At 30.1% G+C, this 22,938-nt stretch overlaps 1 protein-coding gene across 3 annotated transcripts in view; it reads right to left on the bottom strand.

The window, feature by feature from the left end:
- Positions 1 to 22,938, bottom strand: part of Bre1 (E3 ubiquitin-protein ligase Bre1) — an 87,871-nt gene that overhangs the window by 14,605 nt on the left and 50,328 nt on the right. For all 3 annotated transcript variants that reach the window (XM_035350443.2, XM_035350442.2, XM_035350444.2), the window contains 5 exons: positions 22,260 to 22,483; positions 19,410 to 19,494; positions 8,676 to 8,858; positions 5,458 to 5,586; positions 4,102 to 4,274 (listed from right to left, as the gene is read on the bottom strand). In XM_035350443.2, coding sequence (XP_035206334.1) covers positions 4,102 to 4,274; positions 5,458 to 5,586; positions 8,676 to 8,858; positions 19,410 to 19,494; positions 22,260 to 22,483 — 794 coding nt within the window. The remainder of the gene's footprint in view (positions 1 to 4,101; positions 4,275 to 5,457; positions 5,587 to 8,675; positions 8,859 to 19,409; positions 19,495 to 22,259; positions 22,484 to 22,938) is intronic.

Raw genomic sequence — 22,938 nt, forward strand, 5'->3', positions numbered from 1 at the left:
TTGGTTACAAAGTAGCGAATACCGAAAAGCACCCGTTTCGGTACAGAAGTAACGAATACCGAAAAGTACCCGTTTCGGTACAGAAGTAGCGAATACCAGAAAGTACCCGTTTCAGTACAGAAGTAACGAATACTGAAAAGTACCGATTTCGGTACAGAAGTAACGGGTACTTGGATGTACCGATTTTAAGTACCCGTTACAAAATACCCGGTTCGGTAGTACCGACTCATCACTAGGCATAAGTGACTGGTACAGACCACAGTAAATACTCTATAGACCTTGGGTGTTAATACAAGAATAATTGAAAGCCTTTTTCCAAAAGATAATCAGTACAATTAAGGTAAACTTTAAGTATGGGTTTGTTGCCACTCTTTTAACTGCATAGTTTCTATTATAAAGTGCTTTTGTGATAGCTTTAACAATCATGAACTGTTCTCGTGTTTCTTTTCAGTTGGGGAATAAAAGAAGTTGCAGCGAAACTGATTGCGGTTGTATGGCTGAGACAAAGTTTACATTTTGTTCTTGAGGCTGATGCTTGTTTGAACACTACTTTTTTTCTCATGGCACATCACCTGCATAAAGTTTCACTACATTCATGATTCTTTCACTCCAATACTCAGAGCAAACAGTGACTGACTGCGATACATTGCTCATACATCCCACTACAAGTTCCCCAGCCACAATACCTGCATAATACGCTACTGTCAAGCTGGTTACGTACAGGACAAGCCCTAAATATACAATTCCCCCCCATAATGTTGAAATTTTTTTGATAATTCTCTGTTTTATTTTGAGAAATCTTGTCACTGAAAGTGCACATATGAAACCAACACAAAAAACAGAGAGGGAGTTTACACATATTTAGAATTTTCTGGTCTGAGAGCCGTTTTTTTGGACTATAAGTCTGCATCATGATTTCCATTATACAAGGGCTTTTAGTAAAATTACCAGAGGTATTTTCATCCCTTATACACTATTTTTTTGAGTCTATCAGTTGTGGCAGATTTACACTTAGAAAAAGCTCATTTCAAGAGACCAAAGGTACAACGAGATTAAAAGTGAAATGTCAGGGAACTTAGCAGGACTATGTTGAAAAGATTTATATGTAATGCCTGTATCAGTTTTACTTTTCTCAATGAGCATAGAGGTACTTTTCAAAGCATGATTTGAAGAAGTTCAATTCTCTGATAATCAGTGGTATAAAGAAACAGAATTTCTTCAGTTAATATGGGACATAAAACTTTCTCTTGATAGTACACTGAGCTGATTTTAACGTTTACCACCTTCTTATTTTTAATTTCCCATTGTATGAGAATCCTGCGACAATCATTAACCAACTTACTGAAACTTTCTTTCCATTGATGCAACCAGGTTTGTATACTTTTTCTCTTTGGTTTTGATCATAAATAGACCATTCTTTGTTGCAGTCATTTAGATAAACCCATGCTTTATCAAGGGTCACAACGCAACTCCATTTATCTCCTGCGAAACAATTTTCTTAAAGTTCCACAAATTGTTCTGCATTGAACCACATGTCTTGGCAGAAGCTGGCTTATATTATGTTTTTTTTTTAGCTTTTTTAAGTTGTAAATATTAGTTTATTATTTTATATATAGTTGCTACAAATATATTTAAAGACTTTGCAACTGATTTCTGCATCGGTGGATTTTCTCTTGTTACCAATGGTTTAATTTTAGAAACAGTACATACTGTTTTTGAGTATTTGTTTCGAGTCTTCTTTCTGCATACAAGTAATGACCAATTGTCTTCCCCTTTATGATTAAAAAGGTTGCTTATTCCAAAACATTCACTTTTTAAAATTTTTTCATTGAAATTGTTCTAAAAATGTGTAAACACTCTCTATAAAATTTAAAGCCACTTTTCTGAAACTCTGCATAAACTAGTGGGATTTCAATAAAACATAAAGTGGAAAGGTCTGCAATCTGAAAACTACAAATCACAGATTAACACATTAACAAAAAAAAAAAAAAAAAAAAAAAAGAAGAGAAAGAAGGGAATTAAAAAAATAATTTTTTTTTAAATGTGCAACAAAAAAATTATAAAAAATTATTTCTGGGTCAATTAGCATATGGCACGAAAAACATCCTTTATTAGAAGAAAGCTGCGAATTATTTTCAGTTGTACACATTACAAATTAAATGCATTTTAAATTGCATCAATTAGATATATACCTGAGGAAATAAAGATTTACATGATCAGGAAGTGCCTTAGTTGCTTTTAAATTGCCTAGTTTGTAAAGTAAATGCAGATCCATTATATTTGAAAGATAAATTAAAGATGTCTTGATTATATTTTCCCATAAATTTTCAGTTGTACACATTACAAATTAAATGCATTTTAAATTGCATCAATTACATATATAACTGAGGAAATAAAGATTTACATGATCAGGAAGTGCCTTAGTTGCTTTTAAATTGCCCAGTTTGTAAAGTAAATGCAGATTCATTAAATTTGAAAGATAAAGTAAAGATCTATTGATTATATCCAAGGTTATGCATCTTTGATTATATCCAAGGCAATTTGTAAAGTAATTGCAGATTCATTAAATTTGAAAGATAAATTAAAGATCATTTGATTATATCCAAGGCTATGCATGATGGCAATGGAAGATAAATTAAAAATTAAGTTTTGAATACTGACAACACTTTCTACGGCATGCAGATAAATGTTACTTTCAGATTCATTCCATTTTTCCCCTACCAGTTTCTGAGCCATTATTAAACTATACATTTATTCTGCTAAGATGTGGATTTACATATAACATCAGATTACAGGCAACCACCACAAAGAAGTCTAATATAATATAAACATTCTCAAATTAAGAGGGATAACTAAAGCTTCATCATTCTAAAAATCTTAAAACATTTAAAATTTTTTTGCTTCTACGCACTGCTCACAATATCTAGAAAAGTTATCAAACCATTATGATGGTAAGGACACTGGCTGTTATAGTCTTGGACATGAATTCAAATGAAAGAAAAGGCTTGGATGCTTGTAATAGTACAGTGTCTTTGCAGCATGGGGGAATTTAAAATACTGTTGATTAAGTTCTCTCGAGAAGATCATGTTACTAGAATATGGGTGGGAGACACTATCCCCCAGCATGTTTTCTTTCAAAACTGGGAGATGGAGCTTCCCCTTTTTCGACATAATTCTATCTTTCCCCCCCCAAACAGTAGCCACTGACAAAATTTTTGCAAGTGTCCGACCTTTTGAAACAACAACAACAATTAACATTTTATACAATTTGAGACAGTGTAGAAAGAAAGTGAATATATGCAAACTCAAAATCCAAATTAATATTAATTTTCAAGAAATTAAAAAGCAAGAAGATTATTATAGTTCAATAAACATAAAAAGAGATAAATCTTTAAGTTGTCCAGAATATCATCTAAATAATCTACAGATATTTGAACAGTGAAATAAGAACAGTTAATAAAATAATGTGTGTAGTTGCCAGATAATAAAAGCTAAACCTTCACTGTTAAATGAAATAGAAGCTCAATTTCATCTTTAAACATTCAAGCATTTATTTCTTCATTTCTCTTTTGAACAAACAGAATATGACAAAATATTAAAAACATATGTTACTGTCTGAACAAAATTAAAACAAAAGAAACAAATGAGAAGGCTTGCAAACCAATCTACACATGAAGTTAACAAAACAGCTGATTGCTGTTTTTATTTATGACAATCATTTTAACTTGTTTTATGATACTCAGTCGTAAATATCATTTGCTGTGTAAATTTCATTAAGAAGTTCAGATAACATGACAATTTAATTATCTGAACTTCATTAAGATAATTAATTAAGTTCATTAATGAAGTTCAGATAATTAACTTCAGCTGCATTAAGAATATTCTATATTATCAAAGATAAATGAAATACCTATGTATTGCTCTATTGGCAATAACACCCATTTACAATAAAATATTTTTCCTAAACTGAAGAAAGTAACGCCTTTTTTGAAAGAGTTAAAAATAATACACCTTTTTAAAATCTCTACATAACAACATGAAAATAAACATATTAATTATGAGTAATTAATCAACAACTGCGAGGAATATGAGAACCATTACCTAAGCTCCTTTTCAACAGTAGCAACATTGGTCTGAAGCAATCGTTCCTTTTCTTCCAGTTTTCTTACAACCTGATTTTGGGCATCTACTTGATTTTTTAGTGTTATTACTTGCTCGGTTAACATGCTCTTTTCTTCTCTGAGAAGCTTATGGATCTGGTTAGATTTTATCCTCTGAAGGAAAAAGTAAATAATTACATAAAATATTTCATACTGAAAACTTGATATTGCACACTTAGAAATTTTGCCAATAAAAAAAATATTAAACAAGAAATCTGCAATATGAAAATTTTCTGTTACAGACTAATACATCAAGAATGGATTTACCATTCAAAATTCACAAAAAATATTTAAAATATATAAATCATTATTAAAAGCTAAAAAAGAAAAAAAGCTCTGTTTCAGTTACATAACCCGGAGCATCCATAAACAGGAATTTGATTAATTACAACTTGCACAAATGTAAATTATTAAATACAATATATTCAATGTATTTTATTTTATATCAATGTACTTTACTAAAAAAAGGTAATGTAGAGATTTAAATAACCAAGAACTTTTTTTTTTCTTTTTAAATCACTCATTCTTATAAACCATTGTGGTCCAACCCGCGGCCCACATGCGGACCTCTTATTCATTTTGTTGGCACTTTCCCTTCTTTAACGGAAAAAAATGCTAGGTAAATATTTGAAAAAACAAAAGACCCTTCTTACTGCTTTAAATAATAAATAACAAACATAAACAATTATATTAAATATAATAATTAAATAATAAAAATTATAAGGCTCAGACAATGAAAACTGTTTTAAATACTGTAAATTTAATAAGGGGAGGCAAAGCCCAGAGACGCAGCATATTTATTGCATTTGTGGACAACTTGGATGCTAAGTATAGTGACATTTCATTGTACTCTCAAGTGCACTGGCTAAGTGCTGGAAATTGTCTGTAACAGTTTTGTAAACTAACTAACAGTATTGTAAACTAACTTTTTCAACTACTACCAACTCCTCCTTTGATGCTGTTTTTATCTTATTTGTTGACATAGCAAACTGTAATAAAGATATCAGGAAGCTAAATCAGACAAATAGGTAAGATATGGAAATTATCTAGTCATATTTCCCAATAAAATATCATCTTGGTATGCAAACATACTGCTACAGAGAAAGAAAGTATCATTGTCTGGAACAGAAAATCCTACACTACATGATAACTTGTGCTTCTCAAAATTTTCTTTTTTTTTAAGGACATGGGAATAGTTTTTAAATCAATGATGGCATTTTAAACATGACAAACATTTTTAAATACTGTCAGGTATGATTCTGGAGTGTTAAAAAACTGCTTAATTAGCAAAACTTACCTCAGACATGAGTTTAAAGTTTGCATCATCTTTTTCCCGCAATTGCTGGATGAGACGCAAATTTTGCTCTTGCATATCTTCAAAGGCTTGACCAGTTATATCCATTTCATTTAGCAAGGCTTCTTCTTCCTTTAAAAATAAAATTATTTAAGCCACATTTTCCTCCTCTCTTTAATATTAGTGCAAACATTCTAATAGTATACCAAAAGCTTTAAAAATAACATTTCTACCAAACTGAAAATAATAAATCACACTAATAAAAATTTCAGTACTCAAATTTTCATCAATTTCTTCATTTGTTACACCAAATTCTTCACTTATGAATCAAATGGAGCTTCAGTTATCCATCAACTTCAAGATCATTATCGTGACAGATAAGAACATAGAAACTCCTCCCACCACCTTCTAATAAAGATAGTTGATATTGAAGACCTCTTTTTAAACATAATAAACTTTACAGTATGAACATCACATTTAGAATTGAAAATTCACACTATAGCTCCTTAGTTTGCTTATTATTAACTAATATAGTAGAACCCAGACTCACTGGACAGAAGACAGTTCACGAAATACTTTTTTGAGACAAAATGTGGTCCAACTTATTTTCATAAAATAATGAAACAGTTCATTTTGTGAATACACACCATTTGACAGTCACCTACAAGTAAAATCACCTCAGATACATGCAAAACAGTTTATCTGATAACTGTTGTTTACATGACTCTTGCTAAGTAACAAAGAATTACTCCCAGTTTATATTTGAGTAAATACAACCTAAAAAACTGTATTCATTTTAATCATATTTTCTACATATTTTAGTTTTATTATTATTTTTTAAAAATTTTAATTAAGTATTGCATACATTAAATTTAATTTTAGCAAATTTCATAGTTATCCAGGTACAGAAAATCCTCTCTAAGATAACCACCGTGGAAAAAGTCATTTTAGAAAAGTAATGGAAATTTATACTAAAGGTGGTTGCCATAAGAGGTCTCATTAAATATATATTTAAAAAATGCATATACTTCATATATTTAAAAATATTTATAGACTTTCTAACTCAAAATGTACTAATTAGATAAATTCAATGCTTACGTATTTTATTAATTGTATTTTTAAATTATTAATGCTTATTAAAGTTTTTATTTGTCCATTTAAAATGACGATATTAAACGTGAAAAAGCAATATTGTACAGTTATTATTTTGAAAACAACATTTAGCCAACCATTTCTTAAAGCAGCAGCAGCATTAAATCAGGATTTATAGTTTAGAAGAAAAATATTATGGGATAGTAAAGCTAATGGGTAAGTACCTATTGACAATATTGTCTTTTCAAACACACATGGCAGAAATGTTAATTCAACAAACCCTTTTACTTCTACTTTTATTGACTTCATATAAAAAAAAATAATATGTAGCATTAATTACTGAAGTACAATGAAATCTCTCTTAGGAGATATAATGCAAAGATAATCCCCTCTAAACTCACTCAGCATTTCTAGAAATAAACACTGGTACTGAAAACTAATAAAAGCTGCATTTTTTAAAACCTCTCGAAAAGACAGTGTAAGAAACCCCCGCCGATTACTTTAAGGTGGCTTCAGATTATTATTAAATATGCATTAATATTCAAATAATCATTTTAGACTAATATATCAATCCACACAGAGAAGAAATAGACCAATTTTAAAAATATACAATTAGGTTCGAAGGAACCTAATTATACATGGAATCAGATTCATTCTTGAAAATCTGGAACAGATTTTATATAATAACTCTACCAGCCCAATTTTGAAAGCAACTGAGGCAATCCCATTTCACACATCCTCCATTTAAATCAGTTAAGTAAGATTAGAAGTCTTATAGTCAATAAAAATAATCAAAGTTGGAACCTTACGTGCAATGTTTAGTTTCAATACAATTAACTAAATTTATTCATTCTTGGAGCTATCTATATTGATTGGAAATTGCCTAATATTATTCAATAAAATTATCCAATTTGATTTTGGTTCCAATAAACTACCTAAAAAAAATCTTCAGCCAGTGAACTGGATTCTCTTGAAACCTTCAACATTTAATACAAATCTATCTATCTAGTTAATGACATTAATTCCACTCCAGTTTTCCCCACAGCTTTCATAATTCCCATACCTTAATCTTCATTTTTACTTCCTTGTATGAAGTAAAAGTAGTACTGTAATCAAGAAAAGTTTTGGTGGTAAAATCCATTTCAACCATTCCCAAATTCATTTGGACAATTTTTTTGTGTGACATCTGTACAAACAACCAGAATAAAGGACTTTTTCTTTTCAAAATGGATTGTAGGAATCAAGAACCTGAAGAGGAGGTATATCCAAGTATACTAAATTTCTTGAAACAATTACAAAAAAGATGAGAATTAAATCTATTTTCTGCTCATAGACAAGGCAACCAGACCAAAGTGAACATACGTTTTTAAAACTTAAACATTAGCAAGGCCTGGTGAACGAATTTCCACACTTTGGGCAGAAGATGCATCTTGTTCCCTCTTAATTTAGTATTAGAACAATAAAAATACACAACCTTTTAAACATTTAAAGCACCCATTTAAACATAGCTGAGATGTCCTCTGATGGGCATCAAATATGAATACTGCTCTTTCAGACACTGATATCTACAGAGTACCAAAATCACATCTGAAAGGATTCATTGTAGCTCAGAAGTTTACTATGTTTTACAAAGAAACAATTATGTCTCAGAAATAAAGACACGAGTTCTTTCTAAATATAGATCTAATACATTGGATTATCCATGAAAAGTAGTGGATAAGAAATGATGTTAAATGCTAACTTCAGGCAAAAAAAAAAAAAAAAAAAAAAAAAGTTTGTTTGTTAGAAGTTAAAAATGCAGATACAGCCTATAGAAAAATATGCAAATATAGCTTCAAGGAAAATGTCTTCAAGCAGAGCATCTAAGAAGCATCTTTCTTAAAAGCATTAACTATAATTCACAAAATTCACTCTAAAATTTTGTAAATGGCTTATTAGCCTGCCGAAAGTATGAAAAAAAAGTCAGAATGGAAGATAAATAAAAAAGGATATCCTATCCAATATCTTTACTATGCATTTCTAAGGGGGGAAAAAGAAATTACATGAGGATACTGTAAAACATTTTAATATACAATATAAAGCTGAACAGAAAAACAACCTTAAAACACCAGAGATTTAAAATTATGTACCTGTTTTTGGGAAGCTAAATTTTTCTGTAAAGATTGTAACTGGTCTTCTAAAATTTTAATTTTTTTCAAAGCTTCCTCATCGGCCAACTTCCGTCGTTCTTTTCTTTCATTGTCTTGATTCCTTTTGATCTGATTACGTAATTCTTCCACTTCAGCTCGTGCTTTTTTCTCTGCAGCCATTAACTAGGGAGGAAGGGAGATATTTGAAATTTCTTCATTATGTCAGAAAAGAAGAATTATATAAGAATACCATTAGATACTTTTATAACCAATATAAAATATGAGGAAAAACAACCTTAAAAGGGCAGAGATTTTAGATAAACAGGGTTTGTACACACTTTTGCACATAGAAATTTTATGGTACCTTAAGTACTTTTTTAACGACAAAATTTAAAAACTTATCAAGCAAATAGGAACTGAATAAACTAAAACAATTATGTACATCCATACTTCACTTTTGTAATTTGTAAGTCTAAAATAAATCTTTAAGTAGGATGCATTATTATTAAACAGAATGCAATATTTAAGTTAGTTATAAAACAAATTCAAAAATAAAATTAATTTCACAAACACTTTTCAAGTAATTAGCATTTAATTATAAAATTTCTTGAAACATTTATATTTTACACTTATTAATAGTCCCACATATTTTAAAGAAGCTTAATGGTTAATCTTACTAACAGTTATAATATATAATTTATATCTTACTATCAATTAGCTTTATGATGATTCTTTCTTTTATGCCTCATTTCATCACATACTCCACCAGTCCAGAGACATATATACAGATTTTATGTCAAGTGGCATTAAGTTAAATTGCAAAGTTAAAATAATAATCAGACAGGGTTCGTACACATTTCTACACATGGAAATTAAGTACTTTTAAGGACTTTTAAGGACCATTAATGAAAAAATTAAGGACCTATGAGCAAATAGCAAATTAATAAATTCAGTTAAAAATATTATCTATGCCTGAACTTTACTTTTGTAATACATCCAAAAAATAAAAAATAGATCCCTAAGTAGAATGCATTATTATTAAACATAACTTACTTAACATAATTATTAGTAAGTTTGAGTATAAAATATACTTTATGAAATTTATCAAACGGCATTAAATATTTTACACTTATAATAGTTCAGCATATTTGAAAGAAGATAAGTAACATTTTATTTATGTTTTACTAATAGTTATAGTTTCATGTTGGATTTTTTATGTCTTGCTCAATCTAGAGGTTTAGTAAATAGCTAGTTAGATTTTATGTGAAGCGTCATAGGTTAAAATGAGAAGTAAAATCATAATAAGAATGATTTATAACAAAAGACTGGCTGTTGTCACCGCTGCTCCTTGCCTAAAGAGAGACCTGCAGACCAGAACAAAACTGAAAGGCCTGATGTGGGCACGGTTAGCTAGTTTTTAAAGTTAGTTGGGCTCTGTCTGTTGCAGTTAGTGCTGTAACTCCGTGTAGAGTTCCAGGGATTAAGATCCAGTTAATATACTTTAAGGTATCGTAGCTCCGTGTAGAATTCCAGGAGATGTAATACAGTTAATATACTTTAAGGTTCCAATAAGCCACTAAAGCACAAGAGGTGACACTAAGCTGCTTTGCATTATTTTAGGTCTCACTAGATACAAAGAATAAGTTTTACATGAATTTTTAGATTTTTGTGTTTTACCTTGTACCATGCTAAGAAATAATGAAAGGCAATAACTCCCTTTAAAATGCACAGATAATTTTTAATGGTAAGCAGTTAGTTATAAATTAAATTAGATAGTTAGATAACCTTAGTCATTATGAATTTACAGGACCACTATTAAATTTTACCTATTTTTTAACAATACTGTTAAAAGTCCCTTAATAGGGACTTTTAACAGTAATAACAATCTAATAAAATTTCACACTTTAAAATACATGAAATTTATGTCATTTATTCTTCAACGATATTAGGATAATTATACATTAAAATCTACAAAACATTTATGTTTTATAGCAACAACACTCAACAAAATATTTATGCTTCTTTTTAATTTGAAGCCTGGCCAGACATTTTGGCTAATTTATATAAATTTTCTTCTCTTTAAGCATCTTTACTAAGAATTAGAAATTTCTCTCAATATGCAAACCAATGTTCTCATTAGTTTCTGCAAGCTTTATCTCCAAACTGTCAACCTCTTCACAATGTACCTATGATGGTTTACTTGATCTGGTAAAAGTTAAATAGTCCAAAAACTCCCGACAAACGAAAAGCAAATTATCGCTATATCTCAAAGTAACTACAAAGACAAAGGTTTAAATAAGCCTCTTATTTAAAAAGAACTTAAAAGGTATGTTTTTATGCTAACCAAATCAATTAAAGTTTGGGGTGATGTAATTAAACAAGAACAATCAAATTCAAACAAAAAAATGTGGACTAGTGGTCAAAGACTATACAATTTAATTTAATTTTAAGCTGGCTCAGTAACTCTACTATCATAACAAATTCAAATGTCGGCAGCAGTAATGCAAAGATGAATAATTACAAATTATCAGAGCCGGCAGGAACTAAAGCAAGGAGCAAGTGGAGGTCAGAAACACACTCGTCTTACACTCCAAACACCTCAGTTTAAAAAAGGCCTAGGTGATTCCCATTCTGGGGAAAAAATACAAATGGGAAATTATAGTAAAAGCTGAAATTGTAAACAACCGGGTAATTTACATAATAATAACTGTACATATCTTTGAAGAATAATTTTTTATATTCAGTTTCTTTTGTCTACATTTTCTTTTCATTTTAGAATTTTTGGATTTAATTAAATATTTCTGTTATTCTAAAAAAACTAAATGCATTTAAATGTAGAGAAAAAGCTGCTAATTTTATTTCTTTAGTAATATTAGTTAGCTATTCACAAGAGATATGAAATATACTATATGGTAAGAGCCGGTTACAGAGCTGGTGTGGCAGAATTTTTAGAATTTAGTGACACACCCAGCAACAAAAAGTAGAAATGGCAAAACTTTTAGAATTTAGAGCAGGCACTGGAAGCAGAATTTAGAAAGGCACTAGTCAGCAAAATTTAGGATCTACACAGAGAGGTTTAATATTCCACGTGACTCCACTAGGTGGGAAAATGCTTAGCGTCAGACCAGTGTATGATGCATTAAGACATATTAAATGAATCCTTTAAATTGCCAGTTTTCAATTTCTTTATCAATAAAAAAAATTCCTTTCTATAATACCTGTCCACATGATAAGATTAGAAACATTTTTAATATTTTCCATACTTGTGTCTAGTGAAAAGTACAGAAAATAAAGGGAAGATAAGCATCTTAAAAGAAGATTCTACTATCAGAAGTAAAACATTCAAATATTATGTTTTCATTACTCTTCCAGATGTTATCCAAAATTAAGAAATTAATTGCAAACTTTCTGTAAAATACATCCATTACGTGTTAATACCATAGCGACATTTTTCAGTTTGTCACATATTTCTAAAATCTTATGGAATCGTGGGTCTATAAATCTTGCAATAAAATCCTTCTAAACTTTCCAAGTTGCATCCTTCTGTTGGCATGTCTAATGTCCCGAAGAAAAATTACCCTTACCAGTTTTGTAACAGTAAACAGCCAGAAATATCTTTGAGAGGGAAAAAAAAAAAAAAAAAAAAAAAAACAGATGAAAAAGTGTGAAATTAATTAATTAATTTTATAGAGAAAACTGATGCATATTCTGAGAATTTGGAATACTCTGAGACAATTACATGAGAGAAAACTCTTATCATGAAAAATTGAAAAGATATTTTAAAATTAATATGTTACTTTTTAAATATAATTTCAATATAATAACATTATTTTAATGAAATTTATCAATGTTAGAATGTTTAATAAAATCGTCGAAAAATTCCCAGCTCTTGGAATTTAAAATTTTCTATAGAAACTGATCTTAAAAAAATCGCCAAAATGTTGATAAGTCAACTTAGATCCGTTCAATAAAAGAATTCACATCCCCAAAAGCGAAAAATTGTTTAAGAGCGCTTCATTAGAAAAAGTGAAATAATTTTAATTACTTGTTTCACTTCTTGCTCAGAAACTCGAGTATCCCACCATTTATATTAGAAATAGGAACAAATCATAACCCATTCAAATAACCATATTTATCAGTGAATCGCCAAAAATATACCTCCAAACTGCTAATTCACACTCAAAATGGCAGTCGTAAAAACAGACAGAAATTTCACATGATTAAAATTAAGGACCTTCTGCCGATTTTGTCCAAAATTAAGGACTTTTAAGGACCAAAAATCAATTCCAAAAAACTTAAGGACTTTTAAGGACTCTTAAGGACTGTACGAACCCTGTCAGAGTGACTCATAACAGAAGTATCGGTGCTGCCACTGCAGCTGCTTGCTTGGAGACAGAGAGCCACCGACCAGAACAGACATGAACACCTGTTGCTGGTATGGTTGGTAAATGTTGAAAGTTAAGTGCACTTTGCCCGACACAGTTAGCATTGTAATTCTGTGTAGATTTGCTTAAGTTGTAACCCAGTTAATACATAATATTGGATATAAAGTTCCAATAAGCCACTGAAGCACCAGAGATGATAGGTTGTTTTGTATTATTTTAAGTCTTGTTAGCTGCAAGATATAAAGTTTTACGTTAATTCTTATATTTTTGTGCTATATCTTGCATCCACTATAAGTTTAAGAAAAGCAGATAACTTAGTATGTAGAGATAACATTTAAGGGTGAGCAAGTAGTTACGAACAATTAAATCATGTACTTAGATACCCTTAGTCATTACAGATTTACATGGCTAGTTTTTTTCTTCTTAAATTTCTACGATACTGATTCAAAAATGATATCAGAGTAACTATACATTAAAATCTAGAAAACATTTATGTTTTATAGAAAAAACAAACAACAAAATGTTTATGTGTCTTTATATGTTTCAATAAACAAATAAATGTTCCTCTGCTTCATCTCCTAATTTGTGAATATTTCAACAATGTACCTTTGAAGAATAATTTTCTCTCTCTTTTATAATCGGTTCCTTTTTCAATGAATTTCTTTTTCATTTTAGAATTTTCAGATTTAATTAAATATTTCTGTTATTTTAAAGTACTGCTTGTACTTAGAATGCATAGAAGAAACTGTTAATTTTATTTCTTTAACGATATGAGAGTAAATATAAAATAATAAAAGATCCAGGCCAGCGCCAGAGCCAGTATGGCAGAATATTTAGAATTTAATGAAGCACTGAGCAACAAAATTTAAGCAGGTGCTGAAGTATGTATGATGCACTGAGACATAATGAATCGTTTAATAAATAATCAGTTTTAGATTTCTTTGCTTTCTTTGACTGCTTCAATGCTTGTGTCTTGTGGAAAGATAATAAAATAAAGGGAAGATAAACATGTTAAGAGAAAGACATCTAGGATCGAAAAGAGAAAATTCAAATATATATATATATTTTTTTTTTAAATTTCTCCAAAAGATAAGAAATTTAAGATGCTTTTCATTTCACCACTTTTTTTCTGGAAAATGTACATCTATAAATCTTGCTTTCAAACTAACAATTTATAAATTTTGCCATTAAACCTATGATAAGGTCTACAATCTGAAATAAAAATTATCCCACCCAACTCTGTGAAAACAAAAAGCCAGAAGACTAAAGAAGGAGGGGAAAAAAAATCAAAAAGGAGAAGTGTAATGTGAATTTTTAACGGATACACATTTAAATGATAATAAATAAATGGATACACATTTAAAATGAAAAAATGGATACACATTTAAAATGAAAAAATGGATACACATTTAAATATTCTGAAGCAATTACATAGGGGAAAAAGAAAGTCTCTTATTGTGAAAAACATATTAAAAAAGACAAACAAAATTAATTTTGAAATAAATACAGTAGCAATTTTCTTATTCTAAAAAATATTTCAGAAACTGTGCTTTATGGCATTTCTTATCTTTTAGAATCAAAATATTCCTAAGTCACCAAAAGTCTAAAAGGAAAGTAATATCACTTTAAATTCTGGCAGGAGAAAATAAAAATGTTTTATTTTAATGTTATTTCTTAAATATAATTTTAATATATTATCATTATTTTTATGATATTTATCAATTCAAGATAAATAAAATGTTTTTAAAAAAATCATCAAAATTTCAAAAATATTCAAATAAAAAATTCTGCACACAAACTGATTTGGAAATCGCCAAAACGCTGATATGCCACCAAATTTAGTGCTGCATAACAAAGAATTCTAATCTCGAAACGGAAAAAGTTGTTTTTGATATAATATTTTATAAGCTCTTCATTTGGAAAAAAGAAATAATTTTGAAATACTTATGTTTCAGAAGCAGGAAAGAATTCAAATACTAACCCATAAAATGCATAATTGTCAATGCATCATCAAAAAATACTCCTCCAAAATGTTAATTCACTCTCAAAATGGCATTCGTAAAAAAAATCCAGAAATATCATATGAGTAAAATTAAGGACTTTTAAGGACCAAAAATCATTCCCAAAAACCTAAGAACCTTTTGTGCTTTTAAGGACCATATGAAACTTGGATAAAAATCTACCAGTTACACAGGAAACTGTAAAACTGGGCAAAAAAGCATTTTTATATATTTAATTTATACAAATCAAATATTGTTATTTTTGCCTAAATTTACATTTTATTTTTGAATATATCATTTCTAAATACATATAAGTGCATTCTCCCCTTACTTTCACTATTAAAATTGGAAGATTTCATAAAAAAATATTTTGGAAGCTGAGACTGCGTTATAAGGTATTTCTCCTGCCTTCTTAGCATGCCTTCGTAGTGTAGTGGTCAGCATGCTCGACCCGTATTCGAGAGGCCCATAGTTCGAGTACCACAGAAGGTGTTGCTCATTTTTTCTCTCCTGCATCAAAAAAAATACCTAATATCTCTACAAGCTGGAGAAATACCTCAGTGGCACCAGAACTAAAAGGTGGTGTATGATGATTCTTCACCGACAGGATTTGGTGATTGGGTCCCCTAAAACGCCCTTTAAAAGGGGGAGTATATAAGGTATTTCTCCTGCCTTTTTAGCATGTAGTGCAGTGCATTCGAAGACATATCAAGACATATCATTGTAATGCGCATTCGAGAGGCCCGTGGTTCGAGTCCTGCCGAAGGTGTTGCTCATTTTTCATCCCTCCTGTTTCGAAAAAATCCTAATAGCTCCACAGCTTTTTCATTTAATCATTCTTTGAGTATAATGAATCTTTAATATACGTAGCAGAAATTCTCTGAAAAAATAACAGTATAAAGTTTTAAAAAAGGGAGAGGAGGCTAAGTAAGAAATATAACAAATGTCCCAGATATGAGTGCAATATTACAGTGGTTTAGAATAGAAAAGAAAGTTTTGATTTACATATCAGAAATATATATTATTACTCATTTAAAAATTTTTAATTTGCAGCCTGAAACTCTACTTTAAACTCTTACACCTTAAAGAAGACCGCTAAAATTTTTTAAAATTGAAAATACAAAAAATAATATATTTCTCTTTCCCATTTTAAAAAAATACAATCTGTAATGCTACTAAAAAATAGCAGCATCATTTAGTTACTTTCATGTTTTCTACCCAACAGTAGAAAAATTGCTGGGCAAAATGCTATGTTGCCAAAGTAGGCAACGCAGAATATAATGAACATATATTTTATCTTGCAGCCAACTGATGGTTGCATGCACATTATGCCAGTATGTAATGGGCATCATTTGGATTCCCACGAATCAAACGATTGACTTGTATGAAAATGCATAGTTAAAAAATTGCCAGCAAAATGTTGAAATGTGAGTAGGAAACTGGTTTGAGAATAGCTGAATATTGTTTAAGACATCAGTTTGCTTTATTTATTGCTATTCTAAAGAATTTATATGGGCTAAATTTTGTTATTCTTAATAGTTTCTTATTGTCTTGATATGTTTTCGAATAAAATTAGTGATTGATGTAATTATCTGGGAGAAGTATGTACGTCTAATATGGAAACAAATGTTTAAAAAAAAAAAAGGCATTTTTAAATAAAAGCTATTCTTTGATTAGTTAAAACAGGTTGATGTGTACATGGAGAAAAATGGTCAAGTTGCTGCCCAATGCTCAGATTTTTTTTTTTTTAAAGTTAAAACAGGTCAATGTGTTCATGGAGAGCAGTGCCAATTTGTTCTACAATGCCAAGAATTTTGCAATTCTGTTTTTTTTTTTTTTAAGTCCAAAGGGGCTTTGTCCCTGAGGGGCTATTGTTTTTGTATCGAACCACTCTGAATGTCCATTTCACTCTTCAAACTGCTGCCACCAAATACTGTCACCCTGTATTATATTTGAAGAAATTAAATAATGAAGAATCTGCATAAATGTATGTATATATGTATTCTCGCACTGTCATAAACAATGGTACCTAGAGTCATCCAATTTTGAATGACGTAATCCTACTGCGAATATGGGCATCTGAAAGCCCGAATTTGAAATTTGTTTCATTATCTATTTCATATTTTGTAAAACTTTAACGAATTTTTGAATAACAAACTCAAGGATTTCAAAGCGAGCAATAGCAATGCTGTGCAGAAAAAATATTTTTATCTTCAGCACATAATGGAAATTCTAAAGATATGCTCAATTTAAAATTATTTTGCGATACTGCTCTTGAACTGAATTTCATGGTTTAAGTGTGAAGAACATGATATTTAATAAATAAAGGTAACACACAAAATGTTAAAAAAAAACCCCTTTGGACGTAATTTAAAATCTGAAACCTTTCAGGTTTTCTTTTTCTTTTTTAAACTGAGTTAGAACAGATTGCTGTGCACATGGACCAAGAAGTTAGAAAGTTAAATCTTTTATCATGGATGTCTGCTGTGCTTTTAATTTTGTTAATTTGTTGTTGTTCTAGATAATTTTCAGCACACTGCCTTTTTTTAAAAAATGGTTAGGGTTTTTGATGTGCTAGGCTGGTGAAAAAACAGTCATCAGCAATTGGAGACTTTGCAGAAGCACTAGGATGATAGTACGAAAATACCCATCATCATTTAACTGACAACAGTGGGAAATTTTGTAACCGATATATAAAATATTAGAATTATACAGTCAAAAGTCGTTAATTCAGACACCCATAATCCGGACCTCAAAGCTACAAACTTTCTGTGCATGCGTCTTTCTGTGCAGGCACTTACGTGTGCGCGTAAGACCTTTAAGGCTGCAAATATGAGAGTGTGCATAAAACTTTTATGTATGCGCTTTAATGTATAACGGACAGTATAAACTAAGCTAAAATTATCTAATTCAATTAATGTTGCAGATTGCGTTGTTCGAATTGGATTCGGCTTATTATTTTTTTGTAGCTTGTTAGAGCAATTTTATAAAAGTAAGCTTGAACTTTCGATTATATCAAATAGAATTTCCGATATATATTTGCTCATATGTAAAGGATCTAAAGCGAAAGTACGTTTCGAAATCCAAAATCTGTTTATCAATTTCACGCTGCTCGGCGGGGGGACGCAGTGGCGAGCAATGAATTGGAAGTTGATCTGTCAGCACAATCCTTATCTTCAGGGCAGATGTTTTTATTTTATTTGGCTTATAATTCCTTACTAAATGTAGTATTTCATCTCAATGTACTCTGTCTTTGATATGATTTAAAACAAGTTCCTCGTCATTATAATTTGCTTCTGATAGTGAAGAAAGTGACAGAGGTTATTGAAAACGAAAATGTTTCGATTGACAAATTAGTCGGTATTCTCGACACAGCAATTAGAGAACTTGAACAGCGGAACTTTTTAACTAAACAAGAAATTATGTCTGTTCAATAGAATTAAAGAGAAAGTATTATCACATGAAACGAAGCAACTTAAACAACTTACATTGAAAGAAATGTTTAATAAAGTAAACAAATAAATATTAAGCTTTTTCTTTTTGTAAATTTTGATACCCTTTAGATCATAATTGTTTTTTATTTCATAAATTACAGTTTCATATTTTTAATTTTGTAATTTCTGCATGCCATCCTACCAGATTTAAACTGATGATCTATAATCTGGAAAAATCGATAATCCGGAATCGCCGAAGTCCCGACGAGTGTGGATTAACGACTTTTGACTGTATTTTATTTACCATACTTACAATATGAAATTACCCTTGGTGCAAAATGCTGTTTAGAAATACAGATAAAATAACATTTTGATTGATTATTCACTTTCTTACATTCATGAGCAATACACTTTTATAAGATCAAAGATAAATTTTGAAAACTTCTGCTTTGCTGAATGGCAATAACAAGCTCTCACATTTTTTAACTTTATTTGTAACATTCAAGATTTTATTACTAACTGAAAAAAGTGACATTTTTTTGAAGAGTTAAGAAGTAAGAGATAAATAACACATTTAAAAAAAAAAAAAAAAAAAAAAAAAAAAAAAAAACTAATCAATGGAAAAATACATAGACTTCATTGCTTATGGACTAGAACCAACAGTTATTACTGCAACCTTTGCAAGAGTTATATTAGACACCATTACTGATACAGAGCAGGAATGTTACAACTAGGTAAAATTCCTATTTCTGAAATGTACTATTCCCAGACACATAGATGTTCCTTAGGAGCACCTCTGTACTTATCAGGCAACAAGGGGGGGGGGAGGAAAAAAATAATATAAATAAAGTAAAATAAAAATAAAATATAAAATAAATAAAATAAAATAAAATAAAAATGTATAATATTAATTACCTGTGCTTTGTCTCTCTGTTCCTTAGGAGCACCTTTGTACATGTCAAGCAATAATTTTAGTTCTTTCTGTGCTTCTTGAGATTTCCTACATGATAATATTTATTAATTACAGAATTTAGCACAAGAAAGGACACATACTTTATTATATATGGACATATACAGTATTTGCATTATCCAATGCGACACAAATATTTTGTTGCATTAATTTAATTAATATATTATTCCTCATGCTGAATCTTTCCCGCACTTTTATTATTTTGTATACTTGACTAAAAAATGCAAATGAAATAAATTTAAATAATAAGCTGAAAATACAAATTTAAATAAACAGCTTTAGTAATCTTGGCCTGGAACATGGGGGTTTTGTATTCTTCCTAAAATGTGCTGACAATTAATGAGTAAATCTAGTACTTGCAGTTGTATAAAAAGGCATTTTATCTAGGAAGCCAGATCCTTAGGCTTTATTATCTTAATCTATAAATGGTAAATTACTATTGCATTAGTAAAAGTACAAACTGTAGAAGTTAATCTGTTATTCTCTTTAACTGAGAACTTGAAATTAAATCATAATAAACATTTTAGTTTGCTTTCATACTTTTGCTGTTATTAGTTACAGTGTAGTATTCTAAGTCTCAGCTCCTTCACTAGACTGAAGCAAAATTTAATTTATTTTGCATTACCACAGAAATGTGACCTTATGATCTCGAATAATTTTTTTTCCTTGCCTGAGTAAAGTAAGCAGTCATTTCAATTTCCAACAAAAAGTAGAAATTATTCTTGAAAAGTAACATCTCTTGTCATGTAAAAACTGATAGGACTTGACATGTACTGAGCTTTAAAAACTTGATAGGACTTGAAGGAACTTGATAGGGAGGAGCTGGGTAATCACTGAAAAAGACCAAAGAATTTTCAACAATTTGCTTTATTAATTTTATTATGTTATTTTATTGAAATGTTTGGCTTTTGCTTCAATTCTGACATATGTACTTCCAGTTAGAGTGTTGACCATATATATATATGTGTGTGTGTATAGAGTCTTTTGAAAAATAATAATAAAAACACCTTTAAAAATAAGCAAATTATCTTCAAATTTTGTATGCAAATGATAAAATTTTTAAGACCAATGACAGTAACTTTGGTTACAGCATATGTGTCTACTGCCTAACCAGCACTGTATAAAACTGGTGACAGTTATGAATGGTTTATTTTTTCTTCTTTTCTCACTGGCAGCACTGGAGTTCCCTGGAGACACAATTAAAAATACTATTATAATGTTGTTAAGAACTTTCCAGAAAACTGGCCTGCTTCAAACATCGTCACATAGCAGAGACTAGTGAAACTGGCTGGTTATACCAAGCAACAGTATTACTAGAGCAAAACCCTGTTTCCCGATCCACAGGGCCAGTGTTTCCAAGCAGCATTTCTTTTATGGAGGCACAGAGCCACTGCCCCTGGTGTAATGGTGTCGGGTGCTATCTCTTACAACAGCACATCAAACCTAGTCATTCCGAATACAACAGCTGAATGATATGTTGATAACATCTTGTGGCCACTTGTATTTTCCTTCATGGCACACTATCTTGCAGCCATTTTATAAAGCATTTTCTCAACCTGTTTTACTCATAGGACTAGTAAAATATTTTTGTGTAATTTAAACAACTGGAAGGACAAGCAGTTGAGTTGTTTTAAAGGATAATGCAGTTCACATGGACCGTCTCTAACGTATGAGGACACGACATGACTGTCATGTCCTCATACAGTTCACATGGACTGTCTCTAAGTTCTTGACAGTCTTCCTTATCCAAGAAGATCACCAGATCCTTTGCCAATCGAATATGTATGTGATAAGGTAGAGCACCAGATTCAAACACCCCATAATGCTGCAGACCTGGAGCATCAACTGAGGAATGCCTGGCAGGAATGAGATTAGGAAACTTTATCATTCATATTACAAAGGGATTTTCACCAATTACTGATTTCAACATTCAATATGCAATTGCTAGCAACTGGATGGGTCAATGGCCTTAAATTTTTAATCATTTCATTGTCTGCATATCAACTTTACTCATATTTTAATTTCAGTAAAATGGAAAAACAGTCACTTTCTTCAGGGTGCTTCTTTTTTCCTCTCCTCAAAAAGAGTGTGTACGCATGTGTACATACACACACAGGAATAAAAAAGCGTAAAAAATTAAAAGAGTTTAGCATTAACTTAAATATACTGAGAAAAAAAAAAAAAAAAAAAAAAAAAAAAAAAAAAAAAAAAAAGATTCTGGATTAAGGTATATAATATATGGCATCAGAAAGATTTTTGTTAATTAAAATAATATGCTAAATAAATTACTTAAAACTGTACTGCTAAAAAACTACATACAGAAATAAATTACTAAACAAGTATTTACTGCTTTTTAATCACTCAGTTAAACAATACAGTTATAACTGGAAAGAAGGGAGGTGGAATCAAGATCTTATATCATTTTAATTGACAACTATCTGGAAACTAATATTTGACAGGTTGCAGGGAAGATAAAATATTACGTCTCAAGAAAGGTAACACTTGCTAAATCATGTGGATAATAAATGACATAGTAATATAATGTAATAGACCAGAAAACTTGACAAGATTGTACTAAAAATGCTTCTAATATCGAAAATAAGTACTGAACAATATTGTTTCTTCCAGTTATTAAAAAAATTCAATAAATTAGCAATTAAGCTTATTTCACTTAAGCCATCCAGTGACAAGAGTTACACTGCATATTTTAGATTAATCCAATCCATTTAACAAAATAAAAAATTACAGTCACAACCTTCAGAGTAATTTTTAAGAGTCAGAAATATATGATATACTTTAATTGTGCCTTAAGCTCTCTGATGATTTCTGTATCTGATTTGCCTTTCTCTCTGATATCACTGCCTTCCTCGTCTCGATAGTGGTCATCTTCCTTTTCTTTCTTGACGATGACTTCCTCTTTCACAGTCGCACTCATCGGAGGGCAATTGGTAGACGCAGAAGTAGTATTGGATTGTTCTTCTTTGATGGCAGCAGCATTTTCATGTGAATTTACCAGAGGCTGCTCAAATAAAATATATAACTTTAGTAACTTTTCGTTGTTATACACAAATTTAAAAGTAATTAAAATTACTACAAGTTCTTTGTTTCAAAATATGTGACAAAGAAATGAAACTGCATGTATGGTCACTCACTTTTAAAACACTCATGCTGAAAGAGCTCTGAATTTGGTATTCCCAAAAAAATCCCTCCCCCCCCAAAAAAAATCCTTCAGCTTGCAGTTTAACAGATTATCAATAAAAGGACATATTTTATTTTTTAAAGGCAGAAAACTGCAGATATTTTACTTTGTTTTTGAATTTTTGAATTGGTTTTGCATATTCTATATTTCAATAGCAGTATAATTTAAACGTGAAAATGTAACTAGCTTTTCAAATCATGAATATAAAAATTTTATAAAATTTGAATTTACAAATCAAAAATAAATAACACACCATTTGCAAGATTAGGTTTTAT

Source organism: Stegodyphus dumicola, chromosome 1 (assembly GCF_044657685.1).
Source record: "Stegodyphus dumicola isolate Sdum_Otavi_A_Nest chromosome 1, ASM4465768v1".
In the NCBI taxonomy this organism is placed as follows: Eukaryota; Metazoa; Arthropoda; class Arachnida; order Araneae; family Eresidae; genus Stegodyphus; species Stegodyphus dumicola.